This window comes from Marmota monax, unplaced genomic scaffold (assembly GCF_021218885.2).
Source record: "Marmota monax isolate L192 unplaced genomic scaffold, Marmota_monax_Labrador192_F-V1.1 WCK01_AAM20220418_F8-fsc00019, whole genome shotgun sequence".
Classification (NCBI taxonomy): Eukaryota; Metazoa; Chordata; class Mammalia; order Rodentia; family Sciuridae; genus Marmota; species Marmota monax.
In genome coordinates, this window is record NW_026695242.1 from 19,028,656 (window position 1) to 19,054,457 (window position 25,802).

General features: G+C 36.9%; 1 protein-coding gene across 3 annotated transcripts in view; it reads right to left on the reverse strand.

Annotated features, from left to right (window-relative positions):
* The window catches only part of Bicc1 (BicC family RNA binding protein 1), a 296,259-nt gene that overhangs the window by 30,862 nt on the left and 239,595 nt on the right, over positions 1-25,802 (reverse strand). For all 3 annotated transcript variants that reach the window (XM_046419762.2, XM_046419761.2, XM_046419763.2), the window contains exons 4-9: positions 8,930-9,009; positions 6,842-7,000; positions 5,586-5,639; positions 4,872-5,066; positions 4,394-4,645; positions 1,078-1,209 (exon numbers count right to left, since the gene is read on the reverse strand). In XM_046419762.2, the coding sequence (XP_046275718.1) occupies positions 1,078-1,209; positions 4,394-4,645; positions 4,872-5,066; positions 5,586-5,639; positions 6,842-7,000; positions 8,930-9,009 (872 nt within the window). The remainder of the gene's footprint in view (positions 1-1,077; positions 1,210-4,393; positions 4,646-4,871; positions 5,067-5,585; positions 5,640-6,841; positions 7,001-8,929; positions 9,010-25,802) is intronic.

Sequence of the window (25,802 nt, forward strand, 5' to 3'; positions counted from 1 at the left end):
AAAACCAAAGTTGATACAGCATCTCTGTATTTAGCACCCTAAATAAAACTTATTTGTTTCTGACTGTTGAAACTGCACACAGCATTCCTTCCCCTTGTTTCATAATTCCATTCTTCTAGCTCCTAGTCCAAAGGCATCTCATTGTGAATTTGCTGTGACCCTTCCAGGTGATGCTTTGCACTTTAGAAAATAATACATGCACATTCATGCAAGAACCATGTACCATTTAGTACCTGCTGTCGTGCAATTTGTGATTTTTTTTTCAATTAGCATCATTTTATTTGACTTCTGGTGTAAATGTGTCTTCAGTGTGTGCAACCAGAGGTACAATGGCTGCAAGTAGGAATCAGTATTCTGAGTATGATCACGTGGTCTCAAATTGTTCTGCAAATGGCTCTGCTAATTTTCACATTAATGTAGGAACATTGCTGTTTTCTCACATTCTCACTAGCACTTAAGTGTAACATTTTTTTCATTAAATTTTTACCCTATATGAAATTACAGAGTTTTTGCAACATCTTAGAGAAAAGGTTACAAGAAGGCTAAAGACTCTTGTTAAAGTCTTTATCAAAAAGAATGGCAAGTGTTCTTTAAATCGTTAGGGCTGGCACTGTGGCTGGCATATAATAAATGCTCTTATTTTTTAATTGCTTTGGATATGTACACGCACGCGCACTTTGGATATGTACACGCACGCGCACTTTGGATATGTACACGCACGCGCACTTTGGATATGTACACGCACGCGCGAGCACACACACACACACACACACAATCACACAGTCTTACCAACTATGGCAACTATGTAACGCTTTAAAGTTACCAGATTGCAAGCTAAGGGTTTTCTCTTTCCTTCACATGTATTTATAGAAAAATAATGGTTACAAAAAATGGACTATAAAAACCAACAAATACATAAAGAAAATAATGACCAATAATGGTGTTACAAATCAATATTGTTATCACTAAGTAGATAATAACACATATGAGAGTATTAGTTCCATGTAAATTTAAATACACACTTGTATGCAAAATAAAACTATACAGAATGACTCCCTGGATCCAGACTGAACCAACCTTGCTAGGCTGCTTTGGCTTTGGTTTAATGCTGATAAAGACATCAAGCTGTTCCATCAACTGAGCAATGAACTGTGGGTCTACTTCAATTTCTTCCTTCATATCAAACATCAGCACAAGAGGAAGACAACCCTAGAAAATATCCCAATAGAATGTGTAGGAGTTAATAATTTCAAAACCTGATTATTCAACATGCCTACAAAGAATGCAATATTTTATAGATTTAAAGAATAAACCAAAGTATTAAAGCTAAATTATATATCTTCACATAGTTTGGAGGGCTAGTGTGGGAATAATGTTGAGGGGGAGGAAATTATTTTTTGGATTACAAAATTATAGACCTTAAGTTCCTGGTTTGGGCCCTGAATTTTTTTTTATTTTTATTTATTTATTTTTATTTTTATTTTTTTTACCCACTCTCCACTTTGGAAAATTCCTTCATTCTCTGACTTTAGTTTTGTTAGGGGAGGCAGAAATGAGATTCTCAGCCACATCAAGGGTACTAATCTTATGTCTTGGCTCAACAACATAAAAGTGGTGACTTTTACTGCATCCTGAAAGCTAAACAAGCACTGGCACTTAAAAGAGCCCCACATTTTGAGTCTGGCCTTGCTTGTCCTGCCTCAAAGTCTGCCCCTTTCTCCAGGTCAGGGTAGTTTGTCATTATCCCTTCAACAGATCCTTTGTTTTGGAATCTTAACTCATCAGAGGATGCTTCTTTTTTTTTGGGGGGGGGGGGTTAGGGGGTGTTGGGGATTGAACTCAGGAGCACTCAACCACTGAGCCCCATCCCCAGCCCTATTTTGTATTTTATTTAGAGGCAGGGTCTCACTGAATTGCTTAGCGCCTCACTTTTGTGGAAGCTGGCTTTAAACTTGTAATCCTCCTGCCTCAGCCTCCCAAGCTGCTGGAATCAGAGGCTTCTTTACCAACCAAGTCCTACTTGCCTTCTGCTACAGCTACTTGCCTGTCTCCTTCCTGTAGTGAACTGTAACTGCTGTTCCTCCTTCAACAGTTCCCAATTTAGCACTGCAGTTTTATTTAGACTTCTTTTCCTCTGATGTTTTCCTTCTGGCCCCTAATCTAAGGAGTTTGGGAACTATGTAACCTTTGTTTTCTGATATGTGGTTACCATTCAGCGCTAGCCTGCTGGTTACAGGATTTGGTACACATATACCAACAGAAGCTAATGTTAAACGTAGGGGATTAAAGAAAATTTTTACCACATGCAACTCAGATAGAGCATTAATCTCCAGATTACATAAAGAACTCAAAATACCCAACGCCAAGAAAACAAGTAACCCAATCAATAAATGGGCTAAGGAATTGAACAGACACTTCAAAAAAGAAGAAATACAATCCATCAACAAATATATGAAAAAAAAATGTTCAACATCTAGAGCAATTAGAAAAATGCAAATCAAAACTACACTGAGATTTCATCTTACTTGAGTCAGAATGGCAATTATCGAGAAAAAATTGTTGGTGAGGATGTGGGAGAAAAGTTTCACTCATACACTGCTGGTGGGACTGAAAATTGGGGCAAACATTATGGAGATCAATATGGAGATTCCTTATAAAACTTGGAATGGAACCACCATTTGACCCAGCTATCCCATTCCTCAATTTATACCCAAAAGACTTAAAACCAGCATACTACAGTAACATAGACACATCAATGTTCATAGCAGCTCAGTCACAATAGCCAAATTGTGGAACCAACCTAAATGCCCTTCAACAGATCAACAAAGAAAATGTGGCATATAAACAATGGAATATTACTCAGCCTTAAAGAGGAATGAAATAATGGCATTTACAGGGTAAATGGATGGAGCTGGAGAATATTATGCTAAGTGAAATAAGCCAGTCCCATAAAACCAAAGGCCAAATGTTTTCTCTGATATGCAGATGCTAATTTACAGTAAGATGGGGTTGGGGGTGGCTAGGGAAGAATAGAGGTATTTTGGATTAGGCAGAGGGGAGTAAAGAAAGGGGAGGGTGTATGGGGATAGTAAAGATAGTAGAATGAATTGGACATTATTACTTTATGTGCATATGTGACTGCATGACCAGTGTAATTCCACATCATGTACAACCAGAAGAATGAGAAGTTATCTCCATTTATGTATGATGTGTCAAAATGCATGTATAACTAATTGGAACAAATTTTAAATTTTTTGCTCATGGATAAAAGTATTTTTCAGGATGGTACTAAATAAAAAGGTAACTAAAATACAGGTGAACCTTTTTAATTTTTCCCTCTCTTCTTCCAATCTTGTGCAATCATAGGTGTGACTGAAGTATGAATGTGAATCATAACCGCACAAAATGCTTGAAAACTTTCACTGAACTAAAAAAAAAATCTAGAGAACTTGAAAAGAAGAAAATTTGAAGAGTAATGATAACAATTTTTAGATATGAATATGCTACCTGATGAGTAATATATTAAAAATTAGCTGATAAAACAAACTTGTACAAAAATATATTTAAAAACATAAATTTCTTAAAGTACATTATAATCCTAAGTGATTATATAACAAGTTTTCATCTGTCAGTGAAATGGCATCAACAATACAAATCTGGATTCTCTGAAAGTCTCTCAAAAATGAATTCGGCAAATTAATAGCAGCAAAGGTCACCTAGTGCTTACTAATTCAAATATTGCTAAATGCTGGGCAATGAACAAGAGAAAACAGTGCAGATGTTAACAAGGATATTGTATTCATCCATTTTGTTACTAAACATTAACCTACATAAGAAGGGAAATACTGTAAATTACAAATCAGAAGCAGTATGAATTAATATAGCTCTGTTGTTTTTCTTCAATAAGTAACACTAAAATTCATGGCTTAAATTAATTGTATTTAATAATATCAGAAATTTATAAAATGTACAAGGATGCCAGGTTTCCAAACATGGTGTCTTTGAGGATGAAACTTAAATAGTATTTTTATTTTTCTGCTTCAACAGAAGAAATTTTTGTCAAGTGAAAAGGTGTACCAGAACTACATGTCACGAAATAATCATCTACCATCTATGCCATAAAACATACTCAATTATTTCATTGTGATCTTTTCTGTGTTCAGACTAAGATAAAAATAACACTGTAAGAAAATCACCTACATAATGAAATTGAGCCTACTGAGGAGCCATGAACCTTATTCTTTAATTCCTTTTACCAAGAAACTATTCTATTTGACCAGCCTTCCAAAGTGCTTTCTTAAACATCAAATTAGCGGAGTAAGTAGTACAATAACAAACCCTGTAACCAAAGAAGTTAAATAAAAAATTACAACACTAATTTCAGGAACCTTACCATGAGATATTGCCTTGCAAGACAAACAGACTCAATGGTGCCCTGGAGGTAGACGGTGGATTTCTTCTGTGGATTACTGGGATCAGGAAAGTGGATTTGAGCACCCGTTCTCTGCATGATATGTTTGATGTTGCTCCCATTTCGACCCATCATAAAGAGATGATGTTGGGCTGCAATGTCTAATTGCGTGCTCACAGGAATAGCGGATGCTAAGCTCCCAGCAAGATGTTCTAACAGCATGGCAGTTCCTTCCTGGTAGAAAGGATGGGAGGGAAAATATCATATAAAGCATAGCTGCCCACGTGTAAGATAAGAGCCTACTGCACTTCTATCAGCTATGGAAAAATATAGTACATTCTATAAATCCAAATGTAACACAAAGGAAAATTCTGGAAAACAAATTAGTCTTATATCCTTTAAAAATAAAACTTGCATGATTTATAATTTTATAATAATGGGAATAATCTAAGTAATTTACCTTCACAGCACTAGTGTTATTCTGAGACCCTCGTACTATGACAGTAGCACCATACATTCGGGAACGCTGTTTAAATGATACTGATATGTTGTACGTTTGTGATATGTGCTGAATAGAGGGGGAATTAGGATCGGGAACTGGTTGAAGAATTCCAGCAATTGGTAACTCAAACATCAGCACCAAAGGAAGCAGCTCCTAAAACAAAATTATGAGAACCCAAAGCAGACAGTTAAAGCATTATGATTCAGTTGTTCTTTTCTGAAGATGGATTTAAAAACATAAATTGCTTTGATGGTAGACATAAGCTTAGGTTGACTATATACAATATTTTAAACGGAAGAAACCTTTTATGAAACCTTAGAGCTTGTGACTCACATTAACTGTGGCATTTTTCTTCAAGCCTCTATAGGACCATTGAAAAATCATAAGGGAAACTGAGTCAGATGAATTCAAAACATCTCGGAGAAACATTTTCAATAGAAAACTGTTTATGAGTTAACATAGAACTTCATTTTCAAAATACTGATAATAAAATATCTACAGTAAAAAATAAGGTAGTGGATGCCATAAAGCACATGAAAACAACTATTGCCACTATTTCCTACTTAGAAAATATGATTTGGTTATAAAATGGTAAAGTCTGATATTTTAAAGCCTTATAATGCAACTGTTGCTGACATGGATTTACTGTATGAAAGAGTAATATATAGTTACCCGAATTCTAACTCTGGCAGATTCTACTCCTGCTGGTTGTCCTGCTATAGATACCTGCAAAAGAAAAAATACAATTTAATGTATTTTAATCAAACTCACGTCTGCTCTTCTAGTTATCACATCTTGTTACTCAAAGTGTAATCCAGGGACAAAGAGAATTAACATTAGTTGGGAGCTCATTAAAAATAACAGATTTCAGGCCCCAACCCAGATCTGCTTAACCAGAATTTGCATTTTAATGAGATCTCAGATGATGTATGTCAACTGATCTATATCATCCCTTGGACTTACCTACAGCTTCATAGCCCCCATGAGGCCATCTTTATAATTATTCTTGTCCATGGCATCTTTCTCCCTCTTGTTTAAACTCTTTGCATATCAGATATGGCTGCACTAAGTTCTCAACATTTGAACTTCTCCCATACCAGCTGGTAAATAATCTCTGGTCCAACACAATTCTTCCAGCTTTCCCCTGGGATGCCTGAGCCTTCCCATGATCCATCAACTAAAGCATTAGTCTCACACTGGGTTGAGAGTACAGGAGCTCCACAACCCAGCTCTAAGGGCTGATGGCCATGCCATAGCAGCTGTTAGATAATTTGAATGATACGCTTGCCTTTTATCATGGCTTTCGATTATCTAGTACCTTATGCATACATTCATTGTTGCCATCAGTGCTAACAGTTTCTAGTCTTGTAATTAGCTTAGAAAAGATAATGCTTCCATATAACACAATTTACACTACCTGTTCTTTGGGTATTGAAAATGCTCACATATGAACAGGTGAGTTCCAAACAGAAGAATCACAAAAAGTATATATGAATTTGATAGATAATGATTCGGCCAGTGTTCATAAATGAAGCACTCATGCACTCTCTCTCAGAAGGTGATGTGAGTAGCCCTGAAGACCCACTTCTGGGTTTTTATAGAGAATGGATAGGTCCTGGACTAGGCAAACTTCTACACCTTCTCCTGACTGATAGGCTCTCTCAGCCTTTTCTTATGGGCTCTATTTTATGACCATCAAATCTTTCTCTGATTCTACAGTCATTTAGAGATCAAGAGTTTAGGATCTACCTATGATTCATCCTTCAAAAGACACAGCACCTTCAGTCTCTTTGCAGGGGTTCTACAATCTATATTGCACATCATCTACATGGTTACATCTTTTGCTCTCATTTCTCAAAAAGGATATGCATACTGAAAATGAAGGCTGTAATTCATTCCATAAACGTTCACGTGGGAAGACGAATCACCTGGTTGCTTTTCTCTGCTTGGTTATTCCTGTTGGAATCTGGAAAGTGGATGTGACACCCTGTTTCTTCCATCACTTTTTTGATATTGTTGCCACCTTTGCCAATCACGTGTGAGTGCTCTGTATGTGAAACATCCATCTTCAATGTGACCCGATTGCTCTACATGGAAACAATGTATTATTTCTTGATGCATGAAAAAGGAAGGAACAACTACTCTCTAAACACTGTCTTTTTTTTTGGGGGGGGGGGGGATGTACCAGGGATTTGATGCTTTTGGTATTAACAAAAGTGACTTAGTACAGATCCCTTAATAAAATCATGTCAATCTAAAATGCTCAATCCATCAATTTCTCTTTGGCTAATTAAGAAAAATTTTCATTTTTAGACAAATTTGTCAGAATAGACAGATACATACTTTACCAAGATTTTTTTGGGGGGGAAATAGACATAAAGTTAGCTACAATTAGAGATAAATTACTCATTTGTTCTTCAAAGACATTATTCATGAAACATTTAATTCAGATAACTAAAAATAGATGAAAACATAATTACAAGATTAAAGATATGCATGTTGGAGGAATATAAAACCAAGAGAACAAAAAACTAGAAATAAACTGTGAGTAATAATTTTGTTTTCACAACTTCTATGTTGCTGTATGCTGAACTTTGTAAAATATATTCCTCTTCCTAGAGGGAAGAAAGGAGAGGAAGAAATCATAAAGCATAGACCTGTGGCAGCAAACTGGTTTAAGTAAATGAACACTGAGTAGATTGATTATATTAAAACAAAATGTAAAATTCCAGGATATGAATAATAAATACACAGTGGTCATACTGAAATTAATATACTTAATTTGGGGTAGGTGGATGTTGTAAAACTATAAAAACCAACATGAAACCCATTTGTATTTACAAAACTATTGCTGGACAGTCCTTAATAAGAAGTCTAATAAGACATTAAAAATATTGGTAATTTTCAATCTATATCCATTAATTATTTTGATTTTTAAACTTAATTCTTTCAGCTTAACCTTTGAAACACAGTAAAATATCCCACTTTTTGGGAGACTATTCTAAAATATTTAGTAATTACAAGGTAGATAATTCTTAAAAGTATTTTTTTTAATGGGAGAACAAAAGAAAGAAGAAAAACAGGTCAGAGACCACACAAATGAAATACCAAGTGGCAAAAAAAAAAAAAAAAATCTGCGGTAAACAATCAGCAGCCTGGATACAAATCCCACCTCTCCACTTAGCAGTTTGGGGATTTTGTGCAAACCACTATCTCTGTGCTAAGTTAGTTATAAAACCGAAACTAATATTTGTAAAATATATAAGGTGCTTAGTGAAGTACCTGACATGTAATGTGCTGAGTACAAATGTTCATGTGTTTAAATATCCTGGTTACCTCTCTATATGCATCTTGCAGGAGAAAGAAAACACACCTGCACAAGCGCGGGCATCAAATTTCATGCTATCACACTAAATACACAGCTATACAAAGAAGATTCATTGTGATTTCCTAGTGGAATGGTAAAGGCCAAGATGCTACTCTTGTAATATTTTTCTTTCTTTATGGGGAATGAATGGGGACTGAACCCATGGGTGCTTTATTACTGAACTACATTCCAGAACTTTTTGTTTTTTTTATTTTAAGATAGGGTCTAAGTTGCCAAGGCTGGCCTTGAACTTCTGGTCCTCCTGCCTCAGCTTCCCAAGTCACTGTGATAACAGGTGTGGTCCACCTCTCCCAGCTACCTACAATGTATATCGTACACTATATTAACCAGCATCAATGTCTCTTTCTAAAGATGGTACGTACATATGCACACACATACACCGATCCACATACATAAGTGTGTGTGTATGTTATGGGTATTTATAAATGTTATTCAATTGCCCAGCATGGTGAACCTATTCAAATATTAAACAGAATTTTATATCCACTGTAGAATCACATGTGTTTATTTTAAAACCCACCATTCCTTTCTCCTGGTTTTCTTCTCCACATGGTTCTTTCATAACGGCATGAAGCAGCCCTTGCAGAGACAAGGTTCTGACATCTGAGTGTCCTTAATATTCACTTACTTTTGTGTCTAAGACAGACATGATCATTTCCTTGGCTTCTTTAACATCTTCTTTCTTTCCAGAAACCTTAATATGGGGATCTATAAGAAACCAGAAACAAAGGCTCATGGGAAATTCTCCAACTTTCCCAAACTCTGTATTGAAATTGTTACAACATAAAAAATGAGATTTTACAATATTTGCATCACTATAAAAGTGTTATCACTGTAATACAAATGAGCACATGGAAAATGCACAAATTGTGCATTTAATCTGTGGCTTTTTGCCTTCTGGAAACTGGCTAGGCCATTTAATTTAATTTTCTTTTTTGAAAAGTAAGTATATAACTGCAAAGGAAATTTCATAATTATTTTTAAGAAAATGAGTCACTTATAAATTTAGCTTGTTAATTGAGCTCTTGCTACATTAAGGGTTTGAATACATTTCTTGAATCCATACCACACCTTTGTTAGTTAAAAAAAAAAAAAAAAACAACCTAAGGCATGCAGTGATTTAGTAAATTGCCCCAGAGAACCCCTCACTCAGAGACTTGGTCGTTAAAATATCTTCCAACTCTGGATCCACACTTTTAAACTATGTGCCAATTTAGAAAACATCCTCAGAGTTAGGGTTAACAGAGGTGGGGGGAGACCTTAATTTTCATTAAAAAAATATTTACCACTTATCCAGAATTCTTACCAAGTGACTAATATTTGCTGTGTCTATTCTTTATTAGTGAATTTTATATAGGAAAGCATTCACTCATTTGACGAATGTTTTCTAAATATCTATCCTGCACCAGGCACTGCTCCGGGCACCAGGAAACATATTGGGGAAGAAAAAGATCGCTATCAACGTAGAGAACTTGAGGCACCTTGTGAAAGAAGTAAAAAACAAACAAAAAAAACCCAAACACATTCTTTAATATATTAAAATATAAATTATAAAAAAAGAGGTGGGGTGAGGAAAGCAAGATAAAGGGATCAGGAGTACCAGCTATGGGAAGGGGAGAGGAGCATTCAGGACTCAGAAATAAGATCTGAGTAAAGTCATAAAGGAGGTGAGACAGTTGGGGCAGCTGGAATTTTCCAGGCAGAAGGAGACAAAAGCCCCAGTACAGAGATGTGCTCTTTAATTCTCTAACTAGGTTTTCAAGTCCTTGAGAAATCTGGGTGTTCTGTTACCTTATAGGTCAGCCTGATGCAGACCAAGGCCATTCTGAGGCAAGCAGAAAGTTCTCTACTTAATAGTGTCAGTGATAAAGCTCAATAACAGAAAATTTATTGTAACTATCAACATCATTGACAACCTAACCCTCTTGATGCCTACAACATACCGACTTCTTTGCTAAGTCCTTTATGTCCTGTACTCAGTGAATGTTTACTGAGTACCTTTCAGAATTAACACACAGTTCTGCCTGAGTCCTTTAATTCTTCTAAAGCATTAATTTTCTAGGATAAGGAACCAGAATCATTAGGTGGGGATTCTAACTACACAACACATATTTCCCCTGTATTGTGATCTCCCTATCCCAGTCCACAGAAAAATCAATGTCAGGCTAAGCCCACCATACTTTTTTTTTGGGCAGGCGGGGGATGGGGGCAGGTACTGGGAACTGAACTCAGGGGCACTTAGCCACTGAGCCACATCCCCAGCTCTATTTTCTATTTTATTTAGAGACAAGGTCTTATTGAGTTGCTTAGCATCTCACTTTTGCTGAGGTTGGCTTTGGACTCACTGTCTTTCTGCCTCAGCCTCCCGAGCCGCTGGGAAAAGCCCACCATATTCTTAAGGTGCAATCGGGCAATGAGAAAGAAGGAAGGGGAAGGGAAGAACATTACTTACAGCTAATGGGTTATTCTTAGGGTCAAGATGGTGAAATCATAGTTAAGAGCAGTGCCCCATGAAGCTTCAGAGTTCAGGAATGTTCTGGCCTTTTAGGGATACATCCCAGCAGCTGTGCTTGCATCAGCACCATCATCTCCAGCCCCTGCCCACTCCCTGGACTGTGTCTCCTGATGGTTGCTCTTGGCCTAGGTACCACTCTTTATCCTGTTTTTAAATCCCTCCTCTGACATCTGCCCTGTCCCAGGGATATCATGATGATTAAAGATCTTAACACTGTTCAAAACTTTCTAAAATGTTTAAATATCAGGTGTTATAAATAAAGGAACCTAAAAATAGGGCACAACGGATGGCCAACCACCACAAGTTAGAAGATAACCTGTAATATGACCTCTTATTCACAATGCTTGTCCCCTCCTGCATCCTAACAAGGACAGGCTGGCCTTCTCTCTATAATATGATGGATACTTTTTCCCTACGTCCACAATTCTTATGATGTTCATTGTAATTCCTCCAGGCAATATTTATATAAAAAGTTATCTGCATTCAAAATGATGAACCTCAACTTGGGTCTGCTTTTCTTTTTTTCCCCTACATTTTAATTTATTTAATTTTGTTTTCTTTTATTTATTGGTTCTTTTAATTATATATAACAATAGGATTCATTTTGACATAATTATAAAAACACGTAATATAATTTATTCTAATTCAGTCCCCAGTACTTCCCCTTTCCTTCCCCTCTTGGCTCCCTTCTATTCTTCTGATCTTTCTATTTACTTATAGATTTTTTTTTTTTTGGTGTCTTGTGAATGTATATGATGCTGAGGTTCACTATGGTATATTCATATATGTTCAAAGGAAAGATAGGTCAGATTCATTTCGCTGTCTTTTCCTATCGCATCCCTCCTCCCTTCCCTTCATTCTCTTTTGTCTACTCCACTGATGATGATGATGATTCTTCTTTTTTGTTTTTCCAAATCCAACACCCTTATTTTGGATTAGCTTTCGCATATCAGAGAAAACATTAGACCTTTGACTTTTGGGGACTGGTTTATTTTACTTAGGATGATAATTTCCAGTTCCATCAATTTATCAGCAAATGCTATAGAGTCATTCCTTATGTCTTAGTAATATTCCACTGAGTATGTATATATACATTTTATTTATCCTTTCATCTACTGAAGGGCACCTAGATTGGCTCTGTAGCTTGGCTACTGTCAATTGTGCGGGTATAAACATTGAAGTGGCTGTGTCACTACAGTATGCCGATTTTAAATCCCTTGAATATAAATGGAGGAGTGGGATAGGTCATAAGATGGTTCCATTCCTGTTTTTTTTCAGGAATCTCTATACTGCTTTCCAGAGTGGTTGCACCAATTTGCCGTCCCAAGAACGATGTATGAGTGTATCTGTTATGGTTTGGATATGATATGCCTCCCAAAAACTCAAGTACAAGACAACACAAGGAGGTCTAGAGAAGAAATTATTGGGTTATGAGAACCTTGACCCAATCAGTGAATGAATCCCTGATGGGATTAACTGAGTGGTAACTAAAGGCAGGTAGGGTATGGCTGGAGAAGGTGGGTCATTTTGGGCCCACCTTTGGGGTAAATATTTGGTTTTTGGTGAGTTGGGTCTCTCTCTCTGCTTCAAGATCATCATGTGATCTGCTTCCCTCCGCCATACTTTTTGCCATGATATCCTGCCTCATCTTGAGCCCCAAAGAATGGAGCCAGTTCTCTGTGAACTGAGACCTCTGAAATCGTGAAACCCTAAATAAAGTTTTCTTTCTCTAAAATATTTCTTTCCCAGTCTTTTAGTCACAGAAGCAAGAAAAGCTGACTAAAACAGTACTCTTTTCCCCACATCCTTTCCAACATTTATTATTACTTTTATTCTTGATAACTGCCATTATGACTGGAGTGAGATAAAATCTCAGTGCAGTTTTAATTTACAGTTCCATAATTGCTAGATATTTTGAACATTTTTTCATATATCTGTTGAGCATTCATATTTCTTCTTTTCAGAAGTTATCTGTTTAGCTCCTTTGCCCATTTATTGATTGGGTGATTTGGGGATTTTTGGTGTTAAGGTTTTTGAGTTCTTTTATATCCTGGAGATTAATGCCCTATCTGAGAAACAGGTGAGAAAGATTTTCTCACATTCTGTAGGCTCTCTGTTCACACTTTTGATTGGTTCCTTTGCTGTGAAGAAGCTTTTTAATTTAATGCCATCCCATTTATTAACTTTTGATTTTACTTCTTATGCTTTAGAAATCTTGTTAAGGAAGTTGGTTCCTGTGCTGACATGTTGGAGTGTTGGGCCTACATTTTTCTTCTAGCAGCTGCAGGGTCTCTGGTCTAATGCCTGGGTCTTTGGTCCACTTTGAGTTTTGTGCAGGGTAGAGATAAGGGTGAAGTTTCATTCTACAACATATGAATTTCCAATTTTTCGATCTTGGGGTTTGCATTTCTGCTGGCTGACACTGATACTAATCCACCCTGAAAATGCATTAATATAGCACTGGTCTGAGGTGAGCCCAGTGCTTCTCAAACCTGGCCTGCACATCACACTTGCCTCAGCACCTGCTGAAATACATGGTTTCCCAAGATATTCTTAACCAAGAATATGAAACTGGAGATTAAATCATATGAGAATTTTTAACTGTAATCTCTATGTACTGTCCCAATACACATGACAAAATGCTTCTATATAAGTATTTTTCTCTCTCACACACACACACACAATAAAGGGTAAGTTGTGATTGGCATGATAACCTGTAAACCTCCTATTTTACAGGTTAGATAATCACATTAAAATTCCTATGTACCAGGAAGCCTTAGATCCCAGTTTAAGAAAAAAATCTGTTTATCATCTCTGCATCAACTGAACAATAAACGGATAAAAAGCAAAAGCCTTGACAGAATGGACTTTATTTTAAAGTAAAAGAGCACCATCTAGTGACCAAGAAATAAATTACCAATGAACACAAAGACAAGCACTTGTGTACACACATCAGTCACCAACACTTAACACCAAACTGTCTCCAGGAACTGAATCGGGGGAATGGGGGGTGGGGCTGGGAAGTGGTCTTTAAAATTATCAAGTGTAATAAGGGCAGAGAAAAATAAATATGATGTATTAGATAAACGTATTCGATGGCTAATATAGCTAATAGTGCTGTATTTTTCATTGTTTCACCCTTGCTTAAAAGATATATGATATATATATCTTATATATATATATGTATACATATATATATACACATATATGTATATTCCAAGTTTATCTTGCCCCAAATTAATTACTTTTAAGGATAACTCAAATTTAAGCATGAAAATATTGAGACACTTCCTCTAAAAATAATATTAGTTACTTTAACTAACCCTCAAGCTCCATGAACACAGGGATTGATCATATCTTCCTCATTTCTGTAGTAGCCACAGGGTCAAACAAGTAGCAATTACTCCGTACACTGCTGCTGAATACACTGATGGCTCCCACATTGTAGGAAATGGCTAATGGCAGAGGAAGGAGATGAAGATTTAAAGGAAGAGTTTAAATCTCATATCCAAGTTGACCATTCGACCTTTTATTCTCCAAATAATTATTACTTCAGATATTCTGACCTTAGTACCTAAATAAAAACACGGGAAGTGTCAGCTATTCTTCCAGATTTTTGGTTTTTAGATTCCTGTTCCAGCCATCTGCTCACCTCCCTCTGGTATCTTCCCCACTGGAAGAGAGCAGGACCAGACAGTAATCCCACCTTCACTAAGTTAACTGGCAGCTGCCATGGACATGCATATGAAATGGATATTTTATATATGAATACTATGAAAGAAAAAAGCTATTCAGCCTTTTTGTACAGTTAAACCTTTTTTCCCCCCAAAGGGTTCTCATGACTTCCATCTGGAAATTCATAAGGATTTGATAAAGCAACAATTATTTTCATAGAACAACTGCTAAAATCATATTTTCAATAAAAATAAATATTTAAAAGAGCGGGGATGTTTTTATGAACTTAAGTGAAGCTTAATTATGGTTTTAAAAAGATTGTCTCTTGGTACTCTGGTTTCTACTCCAGTTTTCCATTCTTGGAGGCTTTCCCATCCCAAGAAACATTGGTGAATATTTTATTGCCTTTTCCTTCTCTCCTCAAACCTGAGTAAGCCTCCTTCCACTTCATTCCTATCTCACAGAAAAACCTACAGAAAATACTTATGTCAGCCATGTGCGATTATTGCACTATGGGAAGTAACATACTACTGACATATAATGAATTTAAGCCATCAATCTTTCACCAGCAATCTGTTTCTGCTACTTTCCTGGGTCCACGATTGAATGCTTCTGAGTGAAAGATTCAAACCCCCAAATTCAGTCTTTCATTCTCAGCCTGTTCCTAGAGAAAGCAGCAGAAAATCCCTTGAGTCAGACTCCCTCTCCTTCCACTCACAATACCCTGAAATAAAATCATCCTATCAGAGTTGCACTTTTTTTTTTAATGGGAAAATGCCCCATATCATGGCCTGAAATCAGAAAGGCTTTGGTACATTTATGCACATAAACAAACTATCAAACAAGTCCTGAATCCACAAAGAAAAGATCAGCAGGCAGAATTCCCTTTCCCTGACCCTAGAGCTCCTTTCACTTTTGTTTCAAGTGTAATTTCTTCCTGAAGAGCTTGAGCCTCCACAGCCACTGGAGACACTGACTGAGCACCGGGTCTATCAGGAGTGGTCAGTGTGGATAAGCAGAAGGCAGCAGCTCCAGCTTCCTCTGAAATTCACTGCCACCAACAACCACAGGTAATTCCAAAAGAGTAACAGCCAGTTTGTTTGTTTGTTTGTTTAAATCAGGTTTGGAACTGGAAAGGTTTTAAATTTTCTTCCTTCAGATTTCGGAATATTTGTATATGTACAATGAGATATCCTGGATATGGGATCCAAGTCTAAACACAAAATTGATTTGTTTCATATATTCTTTATACACATGGCCTGAAGTTAATTTTCTATACTTTTTAAAAGATGCCTGTGCTTTTTAATTGGTTCCTTTTAGTTATACATAACATTAGGATTCATTTTGTAATAATTGTATAGAATATAATTTGTTCTAATTCAGCCCCCAGTATTTCCCCTTTCCCTCCTCTCCTCCCTCCCCCTATTCCCTTCCCTCTACTCTACTAATCTTTCTGCTATTTACCTACCTACAAGTTTGTTTGGTTTTTTTGTTTTGTTTTGTTTTGTTTTTAGTGACTTGTGTTTTGACTACAACAGTCCCATGAGGTCAGGTGTGCAATTTCTTACTTGTGGAAAGTCATGTTATTACTCAAAAAGTTTGGGATTTTGGAGCATTTTGGATTTCAGATTTTTGGATTATGAATGCTCAACCTGTATAAGCAAGACTATGGCCCTAGGTTTAGAATTTCTGCCAAATACTCAATTATATCAAGTCTCAGGAAAAGCCTCAGACATTCTGAGGACACTGGCTGACATGGAATAACACAGGGAAAAGTCAAGAATGCCATATACCTAACACACACGCACTAACATTTAATGACTGACTCTGCAGCTGGCTGAAGATTCCCTTCATATTGTGGTAGAAATATATGGACTCCACACAGTCAATCCCAAGTTAGCCATTAAAAAGCCCAGTCACGGGCTGGGGCAGGGGCTCAGTGGTAGAGCACTTGCCTGGCATGTGTGAGGCACTGGGCTCAATTCTCAGTACCACATATAAATACATAAATAAAATAAATGTCTATCAACAACTAAAAAAATATTTTTTAAAAAAGTGCAAAAAAAAAAGCTCTGTCACTTTGAAAAGACTGAATCTCTGGAGTATTGTTTATTTTTCAAAAATATGGAGATTTGATCAGATCATTGCTAAACTTCCTTTAAAATCCAAATTTCTTTGGTATAAAAACAGTACTAGAAGGTTCTCTAGTCTGATAAACTTCATTTTACAGTTTTGGGGAGTTTCATGACACTAAATATCTAAATGTCTCCAAGAACCATAAGCTATGAGTGATCAACACAACATAGTGTTCTTCTGCTCCTGGATAGACAAAGAGCAGCCTCAAATGTTGGTGACAGATGACAACCAGCTTCAGAGATGGTGGCTTGACCTTTCCTTCTGTTTTGCACAAAGAGTGTATAATTTTGTATCAAAGTCACAGCTCAGATTTTTTTTTTTTGGGGGGGAGCACTAGGGATTGAACCCCGGAGTGCTTTACCACTAAGCCACAACCCTATCCCTTTTTGTTTTATTTTGAGACAGGGTCTCATTAAGTTGCTTAGGACCTCATTCAGTTGCTGAGGCTGGCTTTGAACTTGCAATTCTCCTGCCTCAGCCTCCTGGGATTATAATTGTCCACAGCTCAGAACGTGATGCCATCTACTATGTCTGCTGTTTTGATCACTTTTCCTTTTGGTTGGCAAGTTGCTCGGCAAGTTGCTTTAGTGATCAGGAAATGTGAATTCAAGTCATGGGCAACTAGCCACCCCCCACCCCCATATTTTACTGTGCAAAAAGTAGGTTTCCCTGTCTCTTGAGAAACACTTTCCTTTTTAAACAAAAACTTGACATAGGTCAAACAACATACAAATATCACATTTTTTACATGAAGATATATACTATATCAAGAGATGGAGAAAACTTTGATAGATTAAACCTGACTGGAAGTGATTTTTAGAAGAATGAAACAGAACAACAGGATGCCAAAGTATTTTCAATTTATTGTGGAGCCAGTATTACAGATTCCACATTTTTTCCAGGAATAATATTTGACAAGAATTCTAAAATTAAAAAAAATAAGATTAAGAATATATATAACTAGAGGGGGTAGAAGTGGAAGAGCTCAAGTTATATGTACTTTAAGGCAAAATGCTGGCAAGTAGCTAGAACATGTTAGATGGTACAACTGGGATTTCTACTGTAGGCCTTCCTTACACCAACTATGGTAAGGCAGAGAATCATCCTTGTTTACCTTGTCATGGAACAGAAAATAATTATCTATTCAACAGTCAACTAAGAAAGAAGGGGAATAGATGCAAACTGTAAAGAAAAGAATATATTTTACATTCCAAAACCTAGTTTTCATAAGAATAATGTTCCCACTGGACTCCACAATCAATCTAAACATCATGAGGCCCTATGACAACCTCTATCAAAATTTCACTTGACAGAATGAAACTTAATACTCACTAGAGAAAGTGTGTTCTTGACATGATAAAGACTCGAGTAAATCAAAAGAAAGAAAGCATGGTAGGCTTCTCAAGACATTTTTCAGCTCAATTTTTTGTGGTCATGACTAAAGATGAAGGAACCTCATATTACAGCATTGACTACTTCAAGTAGGTTCTATCTGAATACAAAGAAAGAATGGGAGGTACATTTAGGTACCAAGACGGAGCCCACTCTTCATCAGCTGGTTAGGAAAGAGCTACCAGCCTGTGAAAACCCAAAGGTAGCTGGAAAATAAATGAAGCCGTTTTGCTGATGAACGACCAGCTTTCCAATATAATCAGCAACAAAATAGTTCAAAAGTTAATGATGTAATCTACTTAAAACAGTTCTCCTCTGATCTTTCAACTTTAGGAGGAAATAAGACATAAAGGAGGGACAAGGTAAATTGCACACATGCTTCTTCTCTGTTAAAATTCCTATGTGACTTATCAAAGTTGTTTAATCAGAAACAGAGTTATGGAAACTCAGCAAAAACCTAGAAATAATCTCAGAAAAGAACAACGAAAAGCAAACAAAATATGAAGCAAAATCAAGGCATACCAGATGAAATAATCAAGAACAGATGTATTTAAGGAGTCTGAGAATTAAAAAAGGATAAACCACCTTATCTTATAAACCACTTTATCTTACATAGTATAAACTAAACTCGAAGTATAACCTCAGAGTTGCTGTTCAGGTAGAAGAAGGGCATTCACAAATTCAAAGCACAAGATAAACCTAGCTTCGGAACATGGAGTATGGAAAAAGAAAGTGAAAAACACAAAGCCTAACTCAATTAGCTTCCTGCAGTCTTTTGGCATCTAAGTTCTATATTCCGGAGATAAGGAAGAGGATTCTGGGGAGGAGGAGTAGAAACTAAGTGCCAGGAGGAATCATCTGAGTGATGTGTATATAACAATTCTACAGAAAGCCAGGTAGTGCTAGGTCACTACAGGGAGGATGTCACGCATGTCCATTCTAGGGTGGACAACTTTTTGTAACCATGCCATGAAGCCCAAGTAATGCCACAGTGATGCAGGACCCAGGACAAGGAGGGATACAGGAAAGAGAGCTGACCCGAACATTGGCTTTCTGGAATGGCAATGGAATCCCAGTCCTGATAATGGTCCTTTTGATAAAAGAGGGTACACTGTTTAGAGAGGATGAAAGAATGTGCCAGGATAAAGGATCCTCAGGAAATTGTATTGAGATAACAGCAACTTATGTAAGAGCCAGCAGTGACTAATATTCATTCCCTCTCCAAGGAATACTGATGTTCACAGTGTACAAGACAGGTCCCAGAGGTACTGCCTGCCGTCTAAACCCAAAGGGCTGTAATCTGTAGCCAGGGCAGATTGTTCCTTTTTACAACAGCTGGGACTATTCATGAAAAATCTTATTAGCACACAACTGCTGGCTGCCATTACAGAATAAGCCACCACATTTAAGGGTTCACACACAGGAGACAAGAAAGCCCTGTAAATAAAGACATGATCACATCATACCAGGTGTGTGATCTCTTCATGTCTGTCCTACTAAGAAAAGAAATCTAAAAATTAAAAGTTCTTTCTTTGAAATCATTCAAGGCACAATGAAGGGAGTATACAGAAAACAGCAAAACTCCTAGGAATTTAGTTCCAAAAATGACAACCTCAGACTGGTATTGAAATTCTTCACATTTCTCATCTTTTGGTAAGATCTAGTGAGAAAGTTTCATATGGTACTATGAAGAGGAGCTAATTATGGGCTCAACTCACTCTGTCAAAGACTGTTTAAGTGATTCATGACCTTAAGAAAGTTGGAAATTTTCACAAAAATAAAAAATGCCTAATATTAGGTTGATGGACCTTATGGATCAAAATTATCATTTGGGGAATACCTATTTGCCAATCTTTTCCTCTTACTCTCCACTTTTACAGACTACATGAGTAACTGTGAGTATCCACCCAGCATGAAGCCACATATTCTCTTCTTTTGCATATCGCTTTTTTTCTCCTACCTTTTGGTAACTGATTTGGCTACATAGGAACCAGGAATACATACCAGGCTCCATAGGAATCTCTCAGTCTTAACAGATGTATATTTTCTGAGAAAATTAGTATAATTTACTTTCTTAAGTAACTTCAAAATAGTCCTTTATTTTTCTTAATAAAAATATCTAAATTTTTCTTGAAGCTAACAATTTTTAAATAATGATTAATGGAGCATTTATACAAAGGTAATATTCCTGCTGACCTTTTGTGTGTGTGTGTGTGTGTGTGTGTATGTATGTGTGTGTGTAGTGTTGGGGATGGAACTCAAGGTCTACTGCAAGTTCTCTACCACTAAGCTATATCTCCAACCCCTTGATTACTTTCAATAATGGAAAAAAAATGGAAATTTCCATCATTAAAGCTAGCTTTTTACTTAAGAGCAAAAAGGAGCTGCTTATAATTAATTACAGAAAACAAATATTATCTGTTAAAGGAAACAAATTAGTCCTATTCTTCTAACAACAAAGATGATTTTTTAAAATCATTTTTTTCCATACAAAGATCTCCTATAAATCAAGACAAAAAACAGTAAGTGTCCCATTAGAAAATGGGCAGAAGACATGAATAAATAATTCAATAGAAAAATGGTAAACAAATATATAAAGATGAATAAAGTTCACCGTTAATTTTCCTTAAAATTGAAATGTTTTTAAAATTTTTAAGATCAATAAAGCATATGGTTAAGCTCTCTACCATACTCTAGTGGAGACAAATATTGGTGTCAAATCCTCAAAAGCAGAAAGGATCACACTTTCACAATGAGGATCATGATTTCATTTTAAGGATACAGTTAAGAAGACACCAACCAGCTGGTTGCAGCAGCTCAAATCTGTAATCCCAGAGACTTGGGAGGCTGAGGCTAGAGGATCCAAGTTCCAGACCAGACTCAGCAACTTAGTGAGACCCTAAGCAACTAGTGAGATCATATTTCTCAAACTTAAAAATAAAAAAGTGCTGGGGATATGGCTCAGTGGTGAAGCACCTCTAGGTTCAATTCCCAGTACCAGAAAAAAAAAAAAAGGAAGAAAAGAAAAGAAAAAAAAGAAGAAAAAGAGGAGGAAGAAGACAACCAAATTAATAGTGATTATTTCTAAATCACAGAGCCACAGGTAAATTTTATTTTATGCTTCAAGCTCTTCTGTATGTTCTATCATGAACATTTATAATGTGGAAAAGATATTCATACCTTAAAAGATCATCCATATCAATAGTGAGAAGATCAACTCTCAAATTACATCCTTGTACTTTAGAAGAAAATAGTATGTAAGTCAGAACTTTTTATTTTCCAAGTACAATGTTTGAAGAAAAATTTCCTTAAAAATTAAGACCTTTAAATGATAATGAAAACAAAGCTTTCTCAATTAGAATGAAAAGTTCCTGGAGTTGGGGATTTAGCTCAGTGGCAGAGTGCCTGCCTAGCAATGCACAAGACTCTGAGTCCAGTCCTTGACCCTAAAAAGAAAGAAGAAAAGTTCCTTCCTTCTCATTGCAAAATTCTGTTACAGGCTTTTTGCCAGGTTGTTCCTCAACTTTATCTCTTGTTATTTGCTGTGCTATTACTCTTAATATTTTACTAACATACTTTGGCTCTGAATACAGAATTCCCAAGTGACACTGAAGCAAGAGTATTCAATGATGGCGTTAACTACCACTGAAAGGCCTGGCTCGAAGAGGGTTCAAGCAGTTGGTGAAGGCCATATGTTTATGGTCACCAGTAAATGCACATGGAATTCTTTTAAACATTTATGGCCACCTCTTTCTTCCTCTTCAGTAATGGTTTCCAAAGTAAATGGAAACAAGGGCAATCCTGGTTGTGGGGGTCTAGTGCTCCTTCTATAAAGAATTTTCCAATTCTTTCCTTGCTTGTCCCCCAAACAAGGCTACTTAGAAAAGCATTATTTATGTATCATTTTCAGGGTAGAATTATACCATCTACTAATGGTAAGTTAACAGTAACCTCAGAGACGATGCTCTCATAACAATTTCACCAGGAAGGCAACTAAAAAGATCAGTTCTTTTGTCTTCTGCATAGATAAGTCTGAGTGTTGTCAAGTGTCTGATGATGCTCCATTTGCCCCGGCCACAAGGCCATTCTGTCTTTTGCTCTGCCTGCTTCTTCTCAGGATGCTGCAAGTCCTCTGGCAGCAGCTGCATGGTTCCATGACATGATTCCACTGAGCACTCTCTTGCCAGTTTCCTTCTTCCCTGGGCTCCCACAATACCTTGTCTTCCCCTTGCCTCTTCAGCAAGTGGGCAGTTAATGGCTTCCAGCTGTTCCAGCTTTTGTGCCTCATTATCTATTAATATCCCTTTGCCTGTACCCTTAACCCTATCTACTGTATGCAGCCCTTTAGTTAGAGCTTCTTGATTAATTGTAGCTAATTCTGTTTTCTGTCAGTCCAAGACAGATACAACATCTTTTCCACCAATTCCTTTTCTTCTCTTGAAGAGACAGTGTGCAAGGAAATGGAGATTAAGTGGGGTGGTACATTCAATATTTGTGCTTATCCCCTTTCTCCACAAAAACACAACTTTCAAGGGGTGGATTCCAAACCTTTCATAGGTTAAGAATAATATTCCTAACATCTTAGCAGATACTTCTTTAAAAACCAATTTCTTTAAGCTTTATGGATCAATAAAAGCCCAACTCATGCCTATAGTAGAGAATCAAAAAAAAAATCATTAATGCAATTTACTCTATTTTCTCTCTTTCCTTCTCTACCTCCCTTTCTGTATCCAAGGTTATACAAATATACTTTCTTCATATCATCATGTTTATTACTGGAAGTATCTTGGCACCTTTAGACGTTCCTTGATAAATATGTTGTAATGTTTATAGGACCTCTGAGAAATGTGTGGATTCGACAGCATTTTTACATTTCTTTAATATTTTCTTGGATTCCATACAACTTTTACCCATAAAGGCATTTGTTTGCTTGTTCAAAAAATTTAAAGCTATCTTAAAACAAATTTTAAAAATTGTTTGTCATGAGAATGATACACTTTTTTGTGTGCTAACTTCAAAAATATTGATTCCCATAACCACTGAATGAGTTTATTACTGGGCGGGGGGTGTCCTATAGATTATCTTTGTGTAGCTTGTAAACCTGTCAATACTGTGCACACATATTTTGGTAAACCTTTACTATGGATGCAGCCACTCCACCCTTTTATTCCATCTTGAGGGTTAATTGGGGGATAACTCTTAAGACTGTATACTTTTTTCAATCCCACAAATGCTGAGAATCTCCAACATGTTTTTCCCTAGGATGGTACCTGAAATGCTCAAGTTTATATACCTTCTCCCAATCCTGCAGAGTCAAGCCAACTGACTGCATATGCTGATGAGCTGTGTGTAAAGGTGCACATTTATCACCTGAGAGGTATGCCTGGGTAACTGGCCACTGGAAGGGAGAAGGAGGAGGTATAGAGTGCATGGGGAAAAAACCTGTGGGCCAATTAGGTGAGTCTCCACGCACTTGTGTATGATGACCCAACCAAGTCCTAGGCAGGCTTCCTGATGAAGTATGTGAAGTGGTTGGTCATTTATGTGACTCTTTTTGGAATTCTTCCCTGGCAGCTGTAATACCTAACACACCTTCCCACTACCAGCATTTTCCAGCCACTCAGCCATGCTGACCCCTCAGTATTCTGGGTGTGGCAAGAAAGGGGTACACCTCTTGGGAAGTATTCTGCACACCTGGAGGAGCTAGGTGCTCACTCATTATGCTCTCACCTTCCCTGTGGGAGAAATCTTGGCACTGAGCTGTGCTGCTTTACAGGAGAGGTGATGAGGTCAAGTGCAACTATTCTTATCCTCCTCAATGTGTCTATTCTTGGATTTTTTGCTCCAGAGGTATAGGCTGGATCTTCTCCACTGAACTTCCAAACTCCCACAAAGGTACTCTTGTCCCTGGAAAGTTGTTAAAAAGTGATGCTTCTACAGGGAGAGGATGGTAATAAGGTCCTAATCTATCACCTGGCTGATACCAATCCCCATGAACTTTTTTATTGTTGAAAAGCTATCTTACTAGCAGGTGAAAATTGAGGTGATTCAAATTTTATTATGATTTATATCACAAAGTAAATAGAAATGAATATGCTAAGGAACTGAACCATTTTCCTACATCTCCTCCAATTATTCACCCACCCCACTTTAAGAGGAACAAACTAAACAAAAATACAGATGGACTTTTTCTACTAATGCATTATTCCATCAAAGTCCAGATTTTCTGCTAGTCAGTGTCCCTGTCATCCCGTTTTCCCCACCACAGGGTGTGATATCCAAAACTAGATTTGGCTTTAATCTGGTTCACAGATTGCTTTTGTCTTGAAATCCAAAGCAGTATAAAGCACCTCTGGAAGTACCAGACACTAAGCAGCAATATAAATGAAGAGCAATACCACTGTCCTGCCAGAAACGATCCAGACTTCCAAACCAGTGGGAGGCAGCTTCAGGGGGTGACTAAGAAATGAACTGAGCCAAAAGGGAGAATTTCTGTACTACTTCTAATAACACAATACATATTCTAATGTGATTGTGGACTGGAAAGATCTCATATGCCCTTGTGGACTAACTTTATTAAATGCCTGGAAAGAAGGTATTTGGATTCACTGGCAGCTTTCAACAGACTCGCCCCTCCCTGTAACACCTGCTTTTGTTGATTAAATTTTAATAGGACTTTCTTCCTTCAGTAATGTGGGTTCAGGAGAAATGGATGTGGCATTGGCTTTTCTAATTTGATTATCAAGAAATGCAGGTCACTAGAGAAATACTTTTAGAGCAAGAGAAAAAGTCTGCCCTTTGAGTCCTTTTGTTAGAATATAAATTTTTAGCTGGCAAAATGTTAGGCTATGTCATTTATGATCTAACTCATCCAGAATTATTGCTATAGAGGCATTCAAATCTTAGGTATTAATGGGATTTTCATGTCCTTGAGATAGTATATGTTTTAGGAGTCACACTGGAGTCTATTATATGAAACCACTTTAATACGAATTACACCAATTCACAATATGAAAGTTTTGGCTGGGCTGGGCTTCACCTTTACTTGGAATAAGCATGTGATGAATAAATTAATGTAAAAAATATCTGGACAAGAGAGGTCCTATTCAAACACTATCAGACCTTATAGAAACTCAGTCTGCACACATTTGAACTACACACCACTTTTAAAGTCATAATAACTCATCATTAAACCAGTCTCCCAAGAAATATTAGATCATACCGTGGTTATGTAACACAAAAGCGAGAAAGAAAACTTCCTTCTAAGACAAGCCCTTGGATCCAAATTTGCTCCTAATTGACACACATCACCTTGATTATTCCAGAGTGAGAACTTACTTAAATATTTACTTCTCATGTAATCTGTTGGCTATTCCTGGACAGGCTGGAGAATTTGCCTAGCTTTATTTTCTCATTTTCATTCCTTCAGTGTTCCTGAATTTTGGCCTTTGTTTTCATCTCTATCAGGGAAGGTTGGTCAAAGAAAATCAAAGACATAAAACCTAAAGCCAACCCTTTTCCTATTCCAGGAAGAAAAAAGCGGGTAATGCCCTGCACAGAACAAAAACAGAACACAATGAAATTACTGATCCATTTCAAGGCTCAGTTTCTATACCCCTGGCTCTGGTCTGGGTTTGACACTTCCTCCAATCTTTTTGTCCTTCTACTGTACCAGCATACATGTATGTGTCACCTTCTCACTTTCTATATGCTTTGCCTTACACATTTATTTCTGTTGGTTTTTCATCCTCATGTGAATTTTAAGTCCCTTCCAGGTTATAGA